Source organism: Protopterus annectens, chromosome 2.part2 (assembly GCF_019279795.1).
Source record: "Protopterus annectens isolate FY-2018-M chromosome 2.part2, PAN1.0, whole genome shotgun sequence".
Lineage (NCBI taxonomy): Eukaryota > Metazoa > Chordata > Ceratodontiformes > Protopteridae > Protopterus > Protopterus annectens.
The window spans coordinates 738,109,404-738,126,681 of record NC_056730.1 but is presented as its reverse complement, the minus strand read 5'-3'; the positions used below and the strand labels follow the sequence as shown (position 1 = coordinate 738,126,681).

The window sequence follows — 17,278 nt, the reverse complement described above, 5'->3', positions numbered from 1 at the left end:
CAGAGTAAGGCAGCAGAAAGCAGATCCTGTCAAGTTGTGGCATGTTTTAATTCTTTTGCTGCAAAAAGTGAAATAATAAGTCAAGCAAAAAGACTTAAAAGTTATGTTATTTGCAGGAATGCTCATAGAGCTGCTCAAACATTACTTGGAAGAGAAGGAAAGCTATGATGGAAGTATTAAATGAGCTAAAAATGAGTAGAACAGTAGCAAGGTCATACCTCTCAACCTCAGCTCAAGAAATCTGGACAAATCAATAATAACGGGGGACAAAGGTCCACAAATAGGGAAATGTTTAAATATTGGACATATAAACTTAGAAAGTTGATGGAATAACATGTTTTTTTGTCAACTTGCATTTTCTGAAGGATACAAAGTCTAAAACTCAAATATGTGTCATTATATGGTGACTTCAATTCCCAGAAAACCACAAATTTGATGAGAAACAGACCAAAACAAGAGGCAAAAGTCTAGACATTCTGTGAAAATCTGGACATTTGAAAGGTGTGGTAAAAATAACATGTGATTCTAGCATTCACTGCAGGAAGAAGAATGGTTCAGGCTAGAGAATACAGATAATATTTAAAAGTTTAAACTACATTATGACAGGTAACCACCACCTGTGAGCAATGGTGGGGAGGGGAGACCAATGAGTAGTAATGATACGATACAAAAACAATTGTGACACTGGCGCTGGGTTGGCATCCAATATATTAGTGTGAGAGACACTTTATTTTTATTATTTACAAGCCAAATGAGCAACAAAATGTAGCATAACACAAAGCCATAAGCATGCATACATACATACCTCCATCTAAATGAGCAGGACAAAATGTGTATAAAACTAACAGCATAAAACTCTAAGCAGCAAAAAGGCAGCATGCTCGAAAATTCACTTAAAAATAGCATTTAAAAGTCATACTGCAAAATGGATAATTTATGATGAAATGTTGTAATGTAAACTGAATGACTGAAGTTAACAGACTAGTCTTAAGTAAATAGCCAAAACTGTATATGACAAATGTGACTTCTTCACAAGTAATTCATATGTTAAAAGCATACGCTACAGTTTTTAAGAACAAATCCTGAGTTGTAAAAGACACCCTAAACATTTATAATGTGCTTACTACTTAAACTGATATTAGTTATTGTTCTTATTTTTGTGTTATACACCCAATATTTTGCTAAACTCTGGAATAATATCCCCACACAAATAAAATTCTCCAACAAACTCAGTAAAACACTGCTTAAACAACATCTTAGCCAGTCCTGGTCCTGGACATGCTCATCACGAGGTTAAGACTTTGTGCTCACCATGCAATACTCTCCAAATACTCTCCTTAAACAGAATACTCTCAACCTCTCACTAAAATGACAAACAATTTTTATATATAACTGTTGTCTGTAAAATCCACTAAGTTGCACATGGGCTTTCTCTTTAGTAACTTCTACCTCTTTAAAATCTTAGAAAGCATAAAAGTAACTACTATATGTGTATAAATGTAAACTGAAATGCAACTACTCTGCGTTTAGCTGGAACCAAGTATGATGCAATGTAAACAAATGGAGCTTTTCTCCCCGGGCCTCCACTGAAAATGGGTATCACCCAGTTAGACTTTCCTGGTAAACAAAGAAAAATAAATAAACAAATAAGTTTGTTCATAGGAGATTACAAGGCTAATGGTTTAAGAGCCCTTACAAGCCTAGCCAATATAACCTAATTTTACCCAATATGGCCCTTAGAGGCAAGAGGAAGGCATGGGCTTGTGCCTATTCCTTGAGTATCTTACAGATTGCCCCTGTCCATAAAGGACATAGGTGCTACCCCAGGTGTGAATTTGCAATTATCTATTCATTGATCCAAACTGCATTTGAAGAGGGCCAGGGAAGTGCTCTGCTTAATGTGAGTAGGGAGCCTGTTCCAAAGAAGTGGCAGTCTCTGAGACACATATCTGTCTCTCCAGCATGTTTTGTTTGAGTCAGTAAGTTTAGATCCCTATATCCCTAGATCAGGTGACCCTCATGATAACTGACTTGTAGGTAAGTAGCAGCTCCAGCAGGGCTGAATTTGTCAGTCCCTTGTAGGTCAGGCATAAGTCACCCCTTAATAGTCAGTAGGAGACAGAGTAAAGGGATGGAGCTTTTAGTCTATCTGCTTAGGACATGCTGTTTACAACCTGTAGTTTCTTTGTGAGGAGCCTCTGAGGTCACTCAAGCTGCTGTAAGTACCTAGTCAAGTACATGCCAAATGGCACATTTTACTCGATTATTGGTCTAATGAGGGCTAAGTGCAGTGGAACTATAATTTCCTTGGATCTGGATGCCATAACTTTGCTTATAAGTTGTGCCATGTAGAAGGCTTCCTCACCACTGTGGACACATGGTGGCCAAAGTTCAGGCTATTACCTATCTGTGTGTATAGTTCTCTCACCTCTAAGTCTACACTTAGGGTATGCTATTGATGTTGTAATTTGCAGGAGTATTTGACTTCTCAATGTGTCAGTCTGATAATGCATTTTTTGTGCATTTAGCTTTAGGCCACACTTCTAGCACCAATCATTTGTCTGATCTAGACCATCCTGAAGGATATCTACATCACTGGGGGATTCAATGATTGCCTCCAGCTTGCAGTTGCTGGAAAACTTCGTCATCCACAGGCCTTCCACCTTACCCTTGACTTCAAAGAAGTATATTCTGAAAAGGGGTGATCCCAGCACCATTAGTAACCAGGCTCTTGCTGGATCAGGATTCACCCACTTTAACCACATATGTTCTGTCCATGAGCCAACTGGCTGTCCATCTGTTGGTTTAGGGATTTACACCCAGGTTTGTAAGTTTATTTATATTATTTGAGTGCAGAACTGTGTCAAATGCCTTGGCCAGGTTGAGGTAGGTGGTATGTACTGTTTTACCCTCATCCGTGGCCTTAGTGATTTTCTCAAAGAAATCCATCAGATTCAGTAAGCATGATCTGCCTTGACAAAGGCAGATTGGGTTGGGACTAGTGTTTAAAGATTTCTTTTGTCATTCTTTAGTAGGCACATGGTTATTGTTTTCATGTCCTTAGATATAAGACTAGTCAAACTTGTGGGTCTGTAATTTATTGGGTCAGTAGATGGTCCCCCTTTTATGCAGAGGGATGACTGTTGCTGTCCTCCACTCTATCAGGACAAAACCAGTCAAAAGTCTGTGGTTAAATAGAAATCCTAATGGCCTGAGAGGTCCTGATTGAAACTGTTTAAGAGGCAACTGGTATACTGTCAGGCCCCACTGAAGACATATTTTTAGAGTTCACAGTGGCAACCTATTTTTTGGTGATAATTGGAGATGCAGTGTTATAGAGTGTTTCTTGGGGGAGAAATGGAGTGATGGGGAGGTGAAATTTGAGCTAAATTTGCCAACTAGCAGACTTGCTATATCTTCTGGCTGAGTATAGATGTTGTCATCTACAACTAATTCTGCACATTGTTTGGTATTGCCTTTAAAATTGTGAACATAACTGAAAAATGCCTTATAGTTATCTTTAGCTTTGGTGGTTATTTTTACTTCAAAGTCTGCTATCAGAGACTTGACTAGTTCACTGTTACTTGTTTAGACTAACTAGGGGCTTTTTGCTATGTTGTGCACATTCATTCTTACTTCTAAAAAGATTTTATTTCTTTTGTTGTACTACCTACTAATACCAGGGGTCTACCGGGATGGTTTGTTTTTGCAGTTTGACCTGGGTTTAACTTGGTCTGGTACTCCTGTTTCTATGCAGTTGATTATATGGTCATACAGTGCTTTTGTGTAGACGTCTGCATAGGTTTCTGCATTTTCTGGACATGGAAGAACTTGAAAGCTAGCTATGCCATCCCTTCATTGGGGTAATTTGCCTTATAGAAGTTCTTAAAGTTATTGGAGTTAGGTGTAGGGACTAGTTGGACCTTTATTTTAAGGGAGACCACTTTAGGATCAGATCTTAACAGTGAGAACATCACAAAGTGATCTCACTTGAAATAAAGGTAAAAATATTTCCCAGACCTAACTCCAATGGCAAGCAGCTCTGTGCAAATGTGCCAAATGTATACCAGCACTGGAAATAAAGAAAATGGACTACTGAGCCCTCTGGCCTATAAAATGACTATACATAGAGCCCTTTTGTGTGCTTCTCAGCTCAGATAAACTAGGCAAATATCTACTTCCACTAGATGAATAATTCCAGTCCTTATAATGTAAAATCATAGTAAAAAAGTGTCTGGAGTGAAGTGCTACCACAAACAAACTTAGTCTTAAGGAAAGGCAATAAGTAATTCAAGATAACAGCAGTTTACTTTAAACAGCTTATAAAAGTGTAATTAAGTACTTGACTTTGTAGAAATGAGCCAGGAGACACTCAATTGTGTAGAATTTGTAAAGGCATTAAAAACAAGGTAAGCTGATTAATAAGCCCTCCAGCGAATAAAACAAGTGCATACAGGAATCTCTAGTGTGTTTTCCCAACCTATACAGACCAGGCTACCACCCACTGCCACTAGATAGAAAATCCTATGTCCTCTTTATATAAACACACACAAAAGGGTTCGGTATAGTATAAAAATACACTACTTTATCCAACAGCTAGCTATCTAGATAATGACTTTAGAGCAAGTTAATCAATAGAACAGACAAAGAGATGCAAAATGCCCTGTTTGTTATAAAATAAGAACAAGTAAAGACAAATAAATAATTCCAAGATATTAACAGCAGTGTAGAAAGGGAGGCCTTTTCAAAGCTCAATTTACAGTAAAGGTAGGTAGCTTAAAAATCACCAAGTTTATGAAACAAATCAAGGAATGAGAGGAAGAGTGGGGAAAATAACCAGCAGAGAGTCACCAACAGTGCTTATACTTTGTGTAGACTTTTGAGTCTTATTAGAAAAGACAAAGCCACATATATACTCTGTGTATTTAAGCATCACTCAAGAAACAAATTAACCAATGGAAAAAAACATGTGACGTGCAGCCTGGATAATTTAAGTGTCTATCTGCCACATAGAGCAAAAACAACCAGGCCAAGCATATTTTTCAAAACATAAAACAAAATGTAACAGGTAAAACAGAAAGCAGCTCTATCAGTTTAAGCAGCTCATAGACACAAAAGATATTTCTTTTCTCACCAACAGGGAGTCACCAACAGTGCTTGTAGTTTTTGCAGGCCTTGAGTCTTACCAGAAATGACAAGGCCACAGATATTATATGTGTATTTAAGTATCACTCAAGAAACAAATTAACCAATGAAAAAAGCTTGTGAAATATGAAGCCTGGGTAATTTAAGTGTCTATCTGTCACACAGAACACATAAACCAGGCCAAGCAGACTTCTCAAAACAGAAAACAAAATGGAACAGGTAAAACAGAAAGCATCTCTATCAGTTTAAGCAACTCATGGGCAAAAAAGGATTTATTTTCTCACCAGTAGGGAGTCACCAACAGTGTTTGTAGTTTTTGCAGGCCTTGAGTCTTGTTAAGAATCCATCAATAAATTACAAGAATTTACAAGCCTAAAAATTATGTACTAAAGCAGTAAAACAAAAGTATTTGTTCATGATTGTAATTTTATATCAAATAATAATAAGTATCCAAAGATGCTGTGTGACTATCAATTTTGTAATAATTCCACTAATAAAGAGAAGTCTGTACTATGTTTATGGTGATTGGCTTGCAGTAACATGTTACGGGGTTAAAGTCTGCCATCGTAAATGTTGTTTTCTTGTATTTGCACTGCTTAATAATTGAAGTTCCGTGTATTAACTTCATCATTACTGTCACTTTATATCTAATGGACTAAATACTTGTATATCCATATAGTAATGTGCCCAACCAAATGCCTCCAATCACAGATGTGCAAAAGTGAAGCACACTTTAAAAAATTAGACATTACACATTTTACAGCTTATGACTGGTTTAAGCTATTACCTCTAACAGGGCAACAAATGTTGTATATACTGACATTTCTTAAAACCCGAAAAAATATTAGTGTGTGTGTGTGTGTGTGTGTGTGTGTGTGTGTGTGTGTGTGTGTGTGTGTGTGTGTGTGTGTGCGTGCTGTGGTCAAGGAAATGATAGAGGCCTTCACCACCCCTGCCCCTGCCACTACCTTACTTCTCAACCTCTAAACATTAAAAGTCAGAATGCTGGCTCTTAAAAATCATACCAGAAGGCCTGGTGCTACAAAGCTAGACCGATTGCTTAAAAACGGCCAAATAAAATCATAAGGTACTTTCATCCACAGACAGCCCCACCCTGACCAGCAGTTATAACTACTTTGTTGATTGTGCTTCATCCGACCCTGTATAAAGCTGCACTACTGGTAGCATCTCAGCAAAATGTTTTAATGTCTGTTTAAAATGCTATACAAATGTATACTTGTTATGCAACAAAACATGACAAAATGAATTGCACTATAGCAATAACCAATTAACTCATATAGGCTGAACCAGAAATATGTAAGTCACTGCTTCTACTAGTTCAGAAGGACAGATAACCTATCACAAGTGCTTCATAAATGGGAATGTTTTAGTCTGCATTATACTGCACTAAATGAAGAATTCTCTTAGCATTCCTTTGTCTGTTTGAGAATATTGCATAGATTATGTTCAAAAGCAATATCATTTGTAAAGCATATTGTAAGAGAAACACTCAGACACAGATCTAGGGCTATTTCCTCACAATCCTATGTAATTAACCTCTTCTCACTTAAGTTTATATATGCTTCACAGACACTACTAGTTGTCCAAGATCATACTGGTCACTCATAAATATTTAAATGAGTCCATTAATCAGCTGGACTGCCAAGCATGCTACCAAACTCCAGCCAGCAGGGAATGTAGGGTTACCTTGTTTGTCTCGTATACAGATACCAGATTTCAGGTAAAGAATAATGCACTAAATACCATTCTGTTTGACCTTCAAACAGTTGATGATGTGGACTGGCACTAAATTTCACAAACACTATAACTCACATCTCATGTGGGGGCAAGATTAGAATAAGGTGACCTGTCCTTATTTCCTCAGTGATGACTCAGGACAGTCCCTGTGTGAACACCTGCTACTGAAGTGAGTCTACCTCAAGCTCAAGATGTCAGCATAGTCCCCAGTAATGATATCAGTACCGCTGTCCGCATGCTACCAGACCATCTCCCTTTTTTTGTATACTGTATGCATAAATCCACAATGCAGTGTGGCTGCCCTCAGTGTCACTTCAAAGGTAGTTACAAAGGATACATTTAGTCATGGCTGTTGTGTTGGGGTAATATCAACCCATATGCATCAAGCCACAAAGCAGAAGGGCATGGCAGGAAAAAATATAACAAAAGTAACTTTCTGGCATATCCTGTTAAAAATTATAAGAATCAGCTTATGGGAGAACAAACGCAGCATCTAAGAGGAAAACAGAAAACACTCCGGGTTCTGTAATTCATTGTGTGTAGGTTATTAGTCTACAGTGCAAGTTTTGGCTGTCAGTTCTTTCGCAAATTAGTAAGCAATTAAAAAGTCCACAAATGTGAGACATGAAAGAAATATCTAATCAGTGAGCTGACAGAAGCCAGTGATACACATACAAAGATTAGCAAAAATAGTTCTTTCAATACTGCTACATTTCAGCTGAGCCTCTTGATTTGACCCATAAATAAGCATGACATTTAACGTGTTGCTATTCTTGTTTTAAAAAGACTGGCAATAATGTAGAACCATCACTGAATAATGTAGAATCATCACTAAAGTCACACACTTTGTAATGAATATAGGTCATTTGAATCCCAAGAGTCTTTTTCTCATGTCAGATCAGCAACTATAAATGAATGTACCACAGCACTGTATGAATGTCTTACTGTACTCTTCCTCATATGATACGGATGTTTGTCAGTCTGCACACTCAGAAGATAATTACCATATTCACAACAAATCAGATGTCATCACACATAAAAAAGCAGACCAGTATGTAGTACATTATAACCATTTTATCATGGATTAATAAAACTCAGATTACAATTTATTATGATCATAAAGTGTTTTATGCCAATGTTAATTTCACCCCTTCTTAAATGACAGTGAAAAAAACGAAATATTCCATGTATGTGCCAAATGAATATTTGCTTATTTCTGATACAGCTTTACGAGCTTGCCTGTCAGCTGACCAGTTCTTGGTCCATTCAGCCTGCTTCTCTCTCTCTCGCAATAAAAAATCTTTTCACATGGATTATCCTTCTACTGAGGGCTCACATCAGCTCTGCAAAAATAATAACTTCCACCAAGACTGTTTTAACTATATCCAACATCCGAACACCTCCCTTCCAAAGGCTTGCATTTCAGGCTTTTAAAACACCCCTCCCCTTGTCACACCAAACCTCAGTTTGCTTTACTGCTTCATTTTATTTAGAGCTACACAATACTTGATAATCTTTCTTTCACTTCATTTCTAAGATAAGCCAGTTTGAGTACCACTGTAAAGTCATAAAATCAGTTCTGTATTTCTAAGATCTAAGCTTGAAGGACACTTTTTTGGTTAAACAAAGGATAAACTGGGTTAAAGTCAGCAAAACAGGTAGTACATTTTGCTCAATAAATGTTATTAAAACTGTGTGTACTTGTTTCTTTATCAAAACTATTACGCTGCCTTTCTGCAGTATTACACCTCTCAAATAATGTCATACACAAAGTTCTCATCCTTCTAATATCATGTCATTGGATGTCTCCTTTTCTTCTTACAATAATGGTATTGGTATTTGCTAATACCTAATTAACAAAGTGTTTCTAAAAGCCTTATTTATTATTTCCATGAGATATGGAGTCTTATATTTCTTACACAAGCTGAGAGGAATGATAAGAGAGCAATGGATGCAGAAAATATGGCATGGATAATAGAACATGGTACTCTTTCAATGTTATGCAACATGACCAAGACTGTCTAATGACATATAAACCTGTCTCATAAAAAGAAAGTGATCAATTTCTAGTCTTAAAAACTCTGATGGGAGTCTAAAATGAAATTACAAGATACAGAAATCCATTTTGTCATGACTTAAAAAAAAACTTGTATGCATGAAGTTCTGCAAATGCTGCAGATATTTAGAATACTAAATACAGAACCAAATAATAAGAAATACAAGCATTAGAGGTTGCATTCACAAAAGTCATCATGTGCTTATAACTTTTTGTATTCATGCTGACTACCGCATGGCATTTTCATCTGCTGATATCCTGAACAGTGGCAGAAATAATTTCCTGGGAGGTGATTTTCAGCAAAGAATGTCAAAGCATAGAATTCCTGTACTTTTGCTTTACTTTACAAGAGTACTATGCAGTAGTTGTTGGTCTGATATAAAAAATGTTATCTTGTGCTGATTTCTGCATAATAACATTATCTGTTCTTTGTGCCAGACAGTTTTGCAAATCTTGCTGAATGTAAATGCACTCCATCTGACAGAGGGTGCTATAATAGTAATTCCCGTTTTTCTGATATGCAAAGGTTTTGTATCTACTGCAAGATAAAACATATAAACCTGTAATGTGTTATTGCATCAAGTAATGCTGCACAGCAAGCAGAGTTGTGATTAATACCTTACTGCACAGAAAAACACTGCTAATGAACATTTCCATATGCTGTGTTGACAAAACTCCTAATATGTAAAAACAAGAGTCACACAACATTGTGGCTGGCTAACATCTGGCTAAACATGTTTTTCTCATACTCTACAAAGCAGGCATGGGGTACACTGAATAACACTGATAGGAAATGCGTTGCTATGACAACCAATAAACTGGTAAAAATGAGAAAGGAATGACTAGTATATGACTCATATGAGTACAAGAGCAGTAATTCCTGCCCTGTAGTGTAACAGTGCTGACCACTGTGCCACATTCATGAATGAGTCTTAGCCACGTGTTTAACACATGGATTTTGGTGGATCTGTTAGTACTCAGGCTTTAGTCCTACTTATGATACAGCCAACTCAGGTTCAAGCAATGAGCTCATCTTTGAAGCCTACTTTGGAGGACAAGGAGGGAATCCACAGAGTCCAGCTAAGTTTGATCTTTAATAAAAGAGAAAGTAAAAAAATTAATGGACATACTGTGAAAGTAAACACAAGGGAGACGCAGGGCAGGTTTTCTTTTGTTTTTTTATGCATGAAGAGCGTGGTCAATGATACAAACAACTATGCAAAGAATGGCAGATGTCAATAATGTGTGAGGCTGCTATATATATGGTTGGCTCACATAAAGCTCTGCTAAGCATAATTCCATTTTTCCATCAATGTTTTGAAACTTTAAACTGCTTCTTGAACTAAATGGTGTAGCTTAGTTTTGCATCTGTAAATATCTTTGCAAATACATATGCTTTTTAGCATATCCTTGTATCTGTAAATGTGTTTTGTTCATTTCTTATGTGATCCTATTCACACAGGCTGTGTCTACAAATGGTCCATTGAGATCAGAGCACTACCCCAGTAAACAAACAAATATATATATATATATATATATATATATATATATATATATATATATATATATATATAAACTACATAAATAAATAAATAAGTAAATAAACAGGTGATTCCTACAATGAGAAGAAGCAAAAAGAAATAAATTGTTTGTTAAATTGGAAATACAGCTTAACCAGAAAATTGGGAAACTAACAGATTTTGGGCTGGGGATCTTATTTGCTGACAAAAATGTATGTTTCCATGTTCCATAACTGGAACAACTGTATACAAGTTAACCAAATTAGGTATCAGAAAAAAAAACACGTCGTACTTGACACCTGTTTTAAATGAATGTTCCTTGAAGGGTGACACCTTTTTTTTTCTTCTGAGACTGCTTGTTTTGTTACTTAATGGATGGGCAAACAGCTTCTCAAAGCTTTATGAGAAACGCAACCTCACTATGAGTTCATGAGATGATATGCCTAATAGCTCTGCTTTGCCTTTTTTTCTCTCCTTTTTTCGATTAAGCAGTTGATCTAGTTTTAATGCATATTACTTTATAACAAAACTTATGAGTATCATATTTTGAATGATGCCTTCCTAATTCTAACTTCAAACTTGCTAATGCTATAAATGTTTATATGACCTTTCTTTAAGGCCAGTACTAAAGAACAAGATAATAATCTGTTGATTTACAGGACTCCGTACACAGCAACAGCTGTTTCCCAGGCAGTATTTCCTAATTTTTAGAAGCTGAATATAATTATATGCATAGAAAACTGTTTTACTGTATCCCTTAATAAGATTAACAGTTAGTGTTGCATTACATTATTACATATGAAAATAACAATAAAATTTACAACAATTTTCAAAACAGCCATCATGAAGCTATGCCATGCTTTCTCAATTATTAAAAAATATATGCGTACCATACCAAGCAAAAGATAACCATAGTCCCAGTAAATTAAAAAATAAAGTAACAAAATTCAGGGTGCTCAGTAATCAGTTAGTCTGCATCAAGGAACAATGCATCACATATTTACTGTTTCATATTTCAAACAAAATCCCTGATTATTTACAGTTATAAATCTTTTCAGTCCCTCCAACAAAGTCCCTAGTACAGAGTGCCAGCATTTATTTATTTTTGAGCTTCATAGCACAGCAGAATAAAATATTGCACACACAAGAATTAACTAAACTAAATTTGCACATCAGCATACAAAGACATTGAAAAGCTTTTGCTTCAAATCATTGACGGCTGCAAATAAATAGTTATTGTGCCCTCTTCCACAGATTCCTCAGTTATGCAAATATTCATCAATCCACCAAAAAGTTAATCTCTAAAAGAATTTTCTTTGCCAAATGATTTCACAATGCAGAATGTTAACAGCATTTCCATTTTACTGATATAAAGGGTAAGAGCAGGGAAAAATGCAGTCACAACCACAGAATGAGTCTGAAATGTAACATGCACCCTCAACACGCTCCAAACTTCTTACCTCCACGATCCCGGATAGCTAAATTCTGCCCACTCTTCAGCGTAATATCCAAATGAAACATTCCAGGACCACCTGACATGAGACATGTATTACTTGTCCCTGCTGTACTGATACCCTATAAAGAAGAATACCAAACGTTTAACCAATCAGATGTTTCTTTTGTTCATATATATGGTATAGCATTTTCACTTCATGAAGAGTTGCAGTGTTCTTATTAACATGTAAAACACCACTTCTTAATTTCTTCTGAATATTAAGTCTCATTTATGTGGTAACAAACCACATATGCAATGTTTGGTTCTACAAATGTACAAGATAGTGATTAGCACTGTATAATCATTATTAAGCATTTCAAAACAGTACACCCATTCCTTTAATGTGAATAGCTGACGAAAACACTATAACGCTTCACATACTGACCGTACTGTACCTCATTATCCTAGCCCATACAGAGTGTATCAGGACAAATTTCTCTCACTCTACCTTCTACTGTTTTAGACTCATATGTCTATTTTCTTTATCTCAAACTACCTACCCATCATGGCAAATTCAAATGAGGTAGTGGTGGCTTTGCCATAAACAGATGTTAGCTCCTGTAAATGCTGTAAATAAAATTATTCATTCTTCAATAATTCCTTTATTTTGTTCAGGGTTTAGGAACTTGGTGGATATAAGAGAAAATTTAGTTCTGTATGGAATTTCAGTCCAGTGCAGGGCACACTCTCTCTCTCTCTCTCTCTCTCTCTCTCTCTCTCACACACACACACACACACACACACACACACACACACACACACACACACACACACACACACACACACACACACACACACACCTACACACACACACACACCTACACAACAACAGTTTATAGGAACATCAGTGTGCCGGTACTTACATATTATTGCAACCAGATATTCGCGGTAATGCTGGTTCCTTCTCGTTGTGTCAAGTAGCACCAAGAAAGCATTAAAAAGCTCAGAAACATGTTTTCTTTAATGTTTTGTGTTTTTAGGAAGATTTATCAGTTAAACGGCTGAAAAAATTAGGTTTGAAAATAGGTTTCCCCTTTACCGCCAGCATCCCATATCAGTTAAGCAAGTCCCATTCTACTTCAAATGCGTTAAGCAATCCATAACATCTGAGCTTCCTACATAGAAAAACAGTACAACAGCGACTGAGCAATCTATATCTTCTGAGCTTTCTACACATACCGAAAAACATTACAACAGGGACTTAGCAATCCACATCTGTTGAGCCGTAATACATAGGAAAATCAATGACATTCAATCAGCCTTTACCATGAGAACAGAAGTATCACAGCATAAAAGCAAAGCAGTACTGTCTACTTCTTACAAACTTTGGCAAAGCCTTTCTTAGCAATCCACATCTGTTGAGCCGTAACATAGGAAAATCAATGACATTCAATCAGCCTTTGCCCTGAGAATAGAAGCATCACAACATAAAAGCAAAGCAGTACTACTACTTACAAACGTTTGTAAACCCTTTTCTGTTTTTCCTGACAAGCTTCTATTCTAAAGTTTCTTCAGAACTGTTTGTAAAGCTATAAGAAATAAAGAGTTTACCTAACATAAATTACATGTGTCCCGTTTCTTCTTTTCACCAATACATCCAAACAGGACAGGGTAAAGCTGAAAAACAATCTTTTCCACACAAGAGCAGCACTAAAAGTAATCCGTTCCAAAAGCAGCTAATCTGTTTGAACTATGCGTGTGTATAACATCATACGTTAACTCTCACACTCCTTTCAGGCCAGCATACGTATACACGCAACCACTGTGATTGCTGAATTCAGCGCTTGACATCTTTACAGCAAGCTACCCGCAAATCCTAAAATTTTAACCCTTAATCGTTTTACAAACCCACCACCAATATCGTAGCAAACCTTTTAACAGTTTACCCTTCCCGATTACACTTATTTGTTGTTGTTTTAGTAAAAGACAAGAAAGCATATCATGTCGCAAAATCTGGTTGCGATAATACGCAAGTACCAGTGTGCCTAATGACATATCGCTGAGATGAAGGAAGAGACTGGAGAATCTGAAAAAATCTCACTCAAATAGTAAGAGGTCGTATAAACTTCACAGAGAAAGCAAAATGTCCAGGTACAAAAGCAGAGAACAAAGAGGTGTGAATCGCAGCATTAGCCTCTGCACAACACAGCCTTATGCCTGAACATTTTGACTGCAGCCTTAACTGGCTTTTGAAATTGGTAACAATGCTAAGGTTTTTCTTCTGAACCTTCTGGTTGCATTGTATACACTTTTCCATACAGTTCTAAAATGAGATGCCTCTATGGTTCCATTTTTTCAGTTTTATTAATTCCTGTTATTAATGTTTTAGAAATATGTTTTACTCTAATCAACTTAAATCAAGTTGCTAGAATGATAAAGGCAAAGAAACTGTGATAAAAGGAAAGGAAAACAGTAGGCAGCTACAGACTGGGAATTCTGTTTCATGCATAATAAATATAGTTTTAATTAATTAATTAATCCATACATTTTCACATGTACCATTTTCAACCAATGGCCTATGCCATGAACATGGACAGTCACAAAAACATCAAAATATGTGCAGATTTTAATAGCAAGTATGACAAAAGCCCATTCTCATTTGGGGTTTCAAAGTCTGTGGCAAACTACTGTATATGCCTAGATACAAAGACATGCTGTTTGCAATTTTCTAGAAGCTAGATGTTTAATGCAATGACAAAGCAGCACATGGTGGTGCTTAAGCTTAATCTATGTTTTTCACATCACTGTTTAGTTATTCCATCATTTTACTTTACCAGATTTTCAGACATGGTAACAACCATATCTTTGAGTTGGTTATGCAAACGAAAGAAATTAATACTAATGTTAATTTGGTGACGGTCTTTGTACTTATTTTTGATCTTAGCAAACTCTCTAGCTGCTATAATCCCATTGCCAGGTTTGCCACTGGAATGCCCCATAGGACACACCACTGTCACAATCTAAAACACATCGGCTGGATAGAACTGCCAAACCTACTTCAGTATAATCAGCTTACAGTGGCACATAAAATACTCAATCAACCAGATAATACACCAGCACTTAAAAATATAATCATCACATATAGCAACCTTAAATCACTTTGCTCATCCAACAGACTGTTGGTACAATCAAATCCAATAACTTAGCCGGTAACTCTCTGTTTGCAAACTCTGTTGGTAAAACTTGGAATTCCCTCCCTGCTGACCTTACTCTAGAACCTTCCTTAGCCCAAGTCAAAAAAAGTCTCAAACTGTATCTCAAATTACATTGGTTACGTCCTTGCTCTAGTCCTGGTTAGCTCCCTGCTTTAAAATTGTGTGTTAAAAATATTTCATTGCAACTTTAGCTGAGTCAGTATTCTGTTTGTTTACAGCCTCATCTAATTCTACAATTTGTTGGACTGTATAACTTGCTTGTCATATTAAGTTAGTAAATGGTGCTTTTCATGTTATATGTAATACTTTTTCTGTATGTATGTTTGAGTTTTTCTCCCCGGGCCTCCACTGAAAATGGACATGTATCCAGTCGGACTATCCCGGTCAACAAATGTAATAAAAATAAATAAAAATATCTGTTCATCTGGGTGTCCTGATGCATTATTTTCAATGAGCAAAACCTTGGATAGAAGTTTTTGTGCCAGCAGATGCTTGTTAAATTCTTACACAAAACAATGGTGAAAACAACCCATGCTCTTCCTTTGGCAGTACAAAGGAAGCTGATTTTTTTTTTCTTTCAAGCCTCAGGGGATTTTAGAAACTGTAAAGTATGGTGGATTTTGATCTGTATTTAGCTATCTTAAAACCTGGTATGTATTTCTCCTGGCTGATGCATGTCATGTTAGGCATTCTCTTACAAAAAAGCCTGGCCTCCATGGCATTAAATATTTCTTCTGTCCATCATTTCATGAAGCAATTCAGAGAAACTGTTTCTGTTTCTTACTTGCTAGAATCTGCCTCTTATTCCACTTTTATGTTTTACAGAAAAAATATCCTTTTAAGTCCCTCAAATCTTTGCTTGATTTGGCCACTTTTATCAGCCCATGTCCCTTCTCCATGTTGGTGCCAATAATAATGACTGGAAAAGTAATTTGCCTTTTCACTTACAAATATCAAGTCTGTTGGCAACTCTGTCTTATTTGGTTTTCAGTCCAAATGTTGATTGTTCTTTCTTTTTCACTATTTTGACATACACAAGGCACAGTGTTTAATGAGGTTTGGTCACAGACCAATGTGTCCAGGGACATCTTCAGATGGGGGTTAGATTGAAATAGTAATGGGTTTAGGTGGGTAAGGGAAGAAGCTAGTTGGGGCGAGGAAAGGGTTAAATAGGGAAGTAGGATGGTTGGGAGGAAGTGAGGAAAGTGTAGGGCTTAATAAGGTTTGTAAGAGTGTAACTGGGTAGGGAATGGCATTTTGGCATGAACTTGCTAAGGCAAGTAAGCCCATGACAACCTGTAGGTAATTTGGGAGAAAAGGTAGGTCTATGGGTGCTGGTTGGTGACAGGTGGTCTGTATTTATAACAAATAATTATTATAATTTTTTTTTGTGCTGGGCTTGGCTGTCTGGTTTTCCCTTGCAGGCCTACCCCCTCTGGGCTACATGCTTTCAATGGTCTCCTTGGTAGTGGTTCATACGGTAAGGTTGTTAGTGGAATGCATTGTGTTTACAGCACAGGGGTCTTAATTTTATGTTAATGGAAATCCTTGTAGCTTGGTATAGCTCCGCTCGCCCTCGCTTTGCTCAAGCTCGCTCCACCCTGCTCCAAAATCTCACCTGCCCTCACTAGTGCTAAATTTAAGCCCAATAAACCACCCCCGTTAAACCTATCACAGATAACCCACACCTCCATACACCACCCCCCCATACACCACCACTTCCTGCCAACAACCCTCTTAATTCTCCACCCACATTCCTTACCAAGTACCACTACTATCAAGATGAGACCAATTATGTTCCTCTCAGTTATATTGCCTGGGCTATATCTCCTCACCATCTATGAAAACCAGCCCTATCTTGGTTTACACCACCCCATATCTCATACCATCTCTGCTCCCACCTTGAGAGAATAAGAACAACCCCTAGCTCACTACAAACCTATCCTCTCCACTTTTAACAATCACCAGCTAACTAGACCATGGTCCATCTCCCCCAAAACTAGATATTATCATAAAATAATAAGTAAAGCACTGAAACTAATAATCACTGTACGATTTACTCGGATGAGGTGTGGGGACATCCACCTTAACCCTGGACCCACCCTCCCAGCCTACTACCACCTTCAACATATGGTCAAATTCAAGGCCT

At 36.9% G+C, this 17,278-nt stretch overlaps 1 protein-coding gene across 2 annotated transcripts in view; it reads right to left on the bottom strand.

Moving 5' to 3' along the window:
* MCTP1 (multiple C2 and transmembrane domain containing 1) overlaps positions 1–17,278 on the bottom strand; it is a 3,344,116-nt gene that overhangs the window by 2,761,903 nt on the left and 564,935 nt on the right. For both annotated transcript variants that reach the window (XM_044064134.1, XM_044064133.1), the window contains exon 2: positions 11,940–12,054. In XM_044064134.1, coding sequence (XP_043920069.1) covers positions 11,940–12,054 — 115 coding nt within the window. The remainder of the gene's footprint in view (positions 1–11,939; positions 12,055–17,278) is intronic.